This window comes from Berghia stephanieae, chromosome 6 (genome assembly GCF_034508935.2).
Source record: "Berghia stephanieae isolate SIO BIC M18660-M18661 chromosome 6, UCSD_Bste_1.3, whole genome shotgun sequence".
NCBI classification, from domain to species: domain Eukaryota; kingdom Metazoa; phylum Mollusca; class Gastropoda; order Nudibranchia; family Aeolidiidae; genus Berghia; species Berghia stephanieae.
This window is the reverse complement of record NC_088365.1, coordinates 62,118,436-62,124,435: the sequence shown is the minus strand read 5'-3', so window position 1 is coordinate 62,124,435 and position 6,000 is coordinate 62,118,436. Positions and strand designations below refer to the sequence as shown.

The following is a 6,000-nucleotide window of genomic DNA, read 5'->3' as shown; positions in this document are numbered from 1 at the left end:
ACGGGGCCCCCCCCCCCCCCCCCCCCCCCCCCCCCAAAAAAAAAAATAGGCGTCCCTCTTATCCATAGTAATACGCCTCCAAAAAAATACCCCAAAAAATACACACAAAAAACTAGGCGTCCCTGTTATCCTTTGTAATATGATGCCATTGCAGAAGGGCATAATTAATTTTTTTTTTATACTCCATTATCACTTTTGTATATTTGTTTTGTTTTGTTTTGTTATTTCCAGTGAGGAGGAGACGAGAGAAGACCTCAAGAAGCTTCCTTTGATACCCACGTGTACCTTGAGGGAACATCCGTCCATCGCATACTGGTATGATATAATGATAAATAGGTTCTTACACTCTTGTTCGTTTTTAGAATTCTGAACGTGTTCCCGATCATTGCACAGGGTTGCTTGCGAGTGCACGTCATCGGGGAACAAAGTTGGGATTCCAAAGTGCAAGAGTGTAAGAAATCTTTTATTCTTCCCCTCGACCCATTCTTCTTTCATTATTTCTCAATAAAAGACATTTACGAAAATATTTAAATGATACTTTTTTCTTTTTTATTTTTTTTTATTTAATATTAGTGAAATTTAATTCTTGAAAATCTGATTTTAAAAAATCAAAAAAATCTAGTATTAGTCAAATTTAATGTTTGACAATCTGATTTCTTTTTTTTTAAAAATCAAATTTAATGAAATTTAATGCTTGAAATTCTGACGTCACAAATATTCATTGTAATCATTTGATATTATTACGCGTTACTATTTATGGAGAGGGGTGAAATGATATACGATAAAATGGACCTCCGAGCAAGACACCAGGTTTAAGAAGTGTTTGCTCGAGGTCCATAAGTTCCCGATGTCGGTCAGAAATCGTATTATTTTATTTATAATACCTCTTGCTCCCCCCTAAAATAATTAAAGAATAGGTACAAAGTGAAAGCAGTGAAATGTAATAGATAATAAAACGCTATTTCTCATGAGTCCTCCAAAGCTCTATAATGGCATACATACTACATCATCGGTTGGTCAGACAAGAGGCTGGCTCAAAATGTCGTTTTTGAGATGTTTGTCACAAAAAAAAAAAAGAAAAAAAAACAAGCAGAAGAACTCCAATACTGAGATATTTGGGGGGGGGGGGGGGGGGGGGAGAGGATAAAAAAATTGCGTTCTCAGTTTCTCTTGAGTTCATCATCCATCATGGCTTGTACTCTTGAGCACGTTGCTGGTCAGCTGTCTCCACGTATCACGATCCGGATCCTCTGGGGTCTGGTATTGCTTTTAAAAATCACTTTTGGCCATTCTTAGGTTATTTAAATATGTAATTCTCAGAAAGAGGCAGTTACAGTTTCTCTGGGTTAGTTAGTTTATAAATAAAATAAACGAAAAACTGACGATCTGGTATCAAAATTGTTGGCGTTTTAAAGTGTCGAAAAAGTGTGGATAAAGTTGATACTCTGTTTACCCTTCTTTTGAACGTTTGAGAAACTGTTTCTGCTATTCTATTCTACACTGGGTGGCTGCGAATCGGCTTCAGTCGAGGAGCTGCCTAACAGCAAATGCACTTCATCAGTGGGGACTTTCCACCTGTCCCACGTGTACCCGATGTGGGCAAGAACCCGAAACGGCAGAGCATCTAGTTGAACGGTGTGCTGTGACGATGCTACCGGGCGGGTTTGCGAGGGTGCGCAAATGCGGACCGGACTTTGCTGATCGGGTCGATTGTCATAAGATAGTAGTGTGAGAACCATAAGATTCTGCTGCTATTCTATTGGAGCTGGATCGCCAGTTTTTTGGTTTATTTTACATTATTTAACTGATAGAAAATTATGAAAACTCTTGATTTTGTGTTGTGGGGGGGGGTTTGTCTTTTTTTTTTTTTTAATTAAGTTTCCAGCAGGGTTCAGTTTTTAAAAAGTTTAATTATGATTATCAACCGATGCCATGGATATGTTCACAGTGCCCGAGTTATCAAATTTGTGATCGATTCAGCTTTGTCACCGTGTGTCAATTTTGACGTCTTCATTATTTCTTTCATATTTCCTCCCCAGCGAAGACAGGGTAATCTGCAACTATCAGAAAATTACTGGCACATGTTGACGTCTTCATTATTTCTTTCATATTTCCTCCCCAGCGAAGACAGGGTAATCTACAACTATCAGAAAATTACTGGCACATGTTGACGTCTTCATTATTTCTTTCATATTTCCTCCCCAGCGAAGACAGGGTAATCTGCAACTATCAGAAAATTACTGGCACATGTTGACGTCTTCATTATTTCTTTCATATTTCCTCCCCAGCGAAGACAGGGTAATCTACAACTATCAGAAAATTACTGGCACATGTTGACGTCTTCATTATTTCTTTCATATTTCCTCCCCAGCGAAGACAGGGTAATCTGCAACTATCAGAAAATTACGGGCACATCCAGGGGTCTGGCCATTGTCAAGTAAGTAGCCTAATAATTGTTGTGTGTAGTGACAGATGCATTTTTATACAGACCTGCTGTGCGTTAACTAAAATTCAGTAGAATTTAGAATTTTTGACTCCAGCTGCAGAGTTTTAACTGTGTCCTTGACTCAAAAATTTTTTTTTTTAAAAATTGAGCTTTTTATAGCGCAAATCCACAAAATGTACTCAAAGCGCTTTACAAGAGGTCCCTGGTCAACAGCAACATGTAGGACGAGACATGACGCCTGTTAGGCGATATTACAATTTTTCGGACAAAGATAACGCTGTTAACGGCCAGGTACTCATTTTACACCTGAGTACGGTGAGAGAATGTGAATAAAGAGCCTTGCCAAGGACTCAACTATGTGCCAAGTGCGAGGCTCGAACCAAGGACCTTCCGATCCGAAAGCGAGTGTCATACCACTAGTCCACATAGCCACACATGACTCAATACATATTACTGAAAAGGAAAGTGTCATTCCAGAGAAACTTTATTTAGGACATAAATTAAGCTTTTATATAGTGCAATATCCACTAAACATGCTCAAAGCACTTTACAAGGGGTCCCTGGCCAACTTGACATGTAGTACGGGACATGACGCCTGTTAGGCGATATTACAATTTTTTTCAGACAGACACAATGCTGTTAACGACCAGGTACTCATTTTACACCTGAGTACAGTGAGAGAATGTGAGTAAAGAGCCTTCTCCAAGGACTCAACTATGCACTGAGTGAGGCTTGAACCCAGGACCTTCCGATCTGAAAGCGAGTGTCATACCACTAGACCACATAGCGGCACATGGGGGGCATTTTCTAATTATTATGCTGAGGGCAAATTATGATTTTTAAAGCTATTTTTATGGTGAATTTTCTTTTTTCATCTTGAAATCTACAAATTTCTGAAATTTGAAGTAGGCAGTTCTGATTTATATTATCAATGCTAACATCGTACGATCCTTTACAAATTAATAAAATTGAATAAGTGAATTATAACCCAGAAATAGAAATAAATAATAATTAATTAACGGAGCTACCAAAACATTGAACTGATCACTTGAAAGACGCACGCTAAAAGTGATCACGTGAGCGCATCCCGTCCTCCAAATGGCTCCATTCGGCATTAAAGTAGACGGAATAATTCAATTCAGAAATGAGTCGCCACCTCAGCATGTTTTAAGTCAGATTATGATTTTAGAAATAAGACAGTGATGCCAAAACTCCGGTTTCACCGGAAAAAACTCCGGTCTGGAGCAAAAAATTCCGGGCTCCGGGCAACTTCCGTCAAATTCCGGTGAGGTCATTTTGTTCCAGGATACCTTCCCCCCCCCCCCCCCCCCCCCCCCCCCCCCCAACCACAACATCATCATCACTGTCACTACTACTGCAATCACCACCACATCATCATCACTACCACTACTACTGCAACCACCAGCACATCATCACTACCACTACTACTACAACCACCACCACCACCACATCATCATCACTACCACAACTACCATCACTATTACAACCACTATCACATCATCATCACTTCTAATACAACCACCACCACATCATCACTACCACTACTACTACAAGCACCACCACCACTTCATCTTCATCATTACCACCACCATAGCTACTACAACCACCACCACCACATCATTACCACTACTACTACTACTACAACCACCATCACCACATCATCACTAGCACTACTACTACAACCATCACTACCACTACTACTGCAACCACCACCACCACATCATCAATACTGCAACTACCACTACTACTACAACCACCACTACAACATCACTACCACTACTACTACAACCACCACCACCACCACATCATCACAATCACTACTACTACTACAACAACCACCACCACCACATCATCACTACCACTACTACTACAAGCACCACCACCACTTCATCTTCATCACTACCACCACCACTGCTACTACAATCACCACCACCACCACATCATCACTACCACTACAACCACCAGCATTACATCATCACTACCACTACTACTACAATGACCACTACCACATCATCATCACTACCACTACTACTACAACCACCACCAACACCATTACATCGTCATTACCACTACTACTACAACCACCACCACCACATCATCATTACCACTACTACTACAACCACCACCACAACATCATCATTACCACTACTGCTACTACAACCACCACCACCACATCATCACTAGCACTACTACTACAACCACCACCACCACATCATCACTACCACTACTACTGCAACCACCACCACCACATCATCATCACTGCAACTACCACTACTACTACAACCACCACCACATCATCACTATCACTACTACTACAACAACCACCACCATCACATCATCACTACCACTACTACTACAAGCACCACCACCACTTCATCTTCATCACTACCATCACCACTGCTACTACAACCACCACCACCACATCATAATCACTACAACTACTACTACTACTACTACTACTACTACTACTACTACTACTACTACTACTACTACTACTACTACTACTACTACTACTACTACTACTACTACTACTACATCATCATCACCACTACTACTACAACCACCACCACCACATCATCACTGTCACTACTACTACAACCACCACCACCACCACATCATCATCACTACCACTACTACTACAACCACATCATAATCACTACAACTACTACTACTACTACTACTACTACTACTTCAACCACCACTACATCATCATCATCATCACTACCACTACTACTACAACCACCACCACCACATCATCATCACTGTCACTACTACTACAACCACCACCACCACATCATCATCATTACCACTACTACTACTACAACCACCACCACCACCACATTATCATCATTACCACGACTACTACTACAAACACCATTACCACAATATCATCACTACCATTTGTACTACAACCACCATCACCACCACTACTACAACCACCACCACATCATTATCATCACGACTACAACCACTATACCACCACTACATCATCATCACTACAACTACTACTTCAACCACCACCACCACCACATCATCATCACTACCACTACTACTCACATCATCATCACTACCACTACTACTACAACAACAACCACTATCACATCTTCATCATCACTACTGCTATAACTACAACCACCAACACCACATCATCCTCACTACCACCAGTACTACAATCTCTACCATTAGGTTTTGGCGCTTTACTTCATTTGAAATAAGGAAACTTTGGGTTTGTATTTGGCAATGTGTTTATGTATCATAATATAATTCTAATGAGTTATCTATTTAGAACTATACAATATGTAAACACAATATCAAATACCATTCGAATTCCTTTGTCTTGTGTGCGGAAATTCCTCTTTCGGCGTTGAAATTCCTACAAGTGGTGTCTGAAACTCCTGTGAGCCAAATTTAAAGTTGGCGTCTCTGAATAAGAGTTGAATATTGATTGATTTGATTTTTGTTTATCATGTTTGGTATTTTGTAGCATTTCATTTCTTAGCCACAGGGTTTGAAATCAAAATTTGGTCAAAGAA

At 40.2% G+C, this 6,000-nt stretch overlaps 1 protein-coding gene across 1 annotated transcript in view; it reads left to right on the top strand.

Annotated features, from left to right (window-relative positions):
• Nucleotides 1–6,000, top strand: part of LOC144975394 (uncharacterized) — a gene marked incomplete in the record, with an annotated part of 159,214 nt that overhangs the window by 72,428 nt on the left and 80,786 nt on the right. The window contains 2 exon segments of the mRNA XM_078919416.1: nt 232–315; nt 2,372–2,437. Coding sequence (XP_078775542.1) covers nt 232–315; nt 2,372–2,437 — 150 coding nt within the window.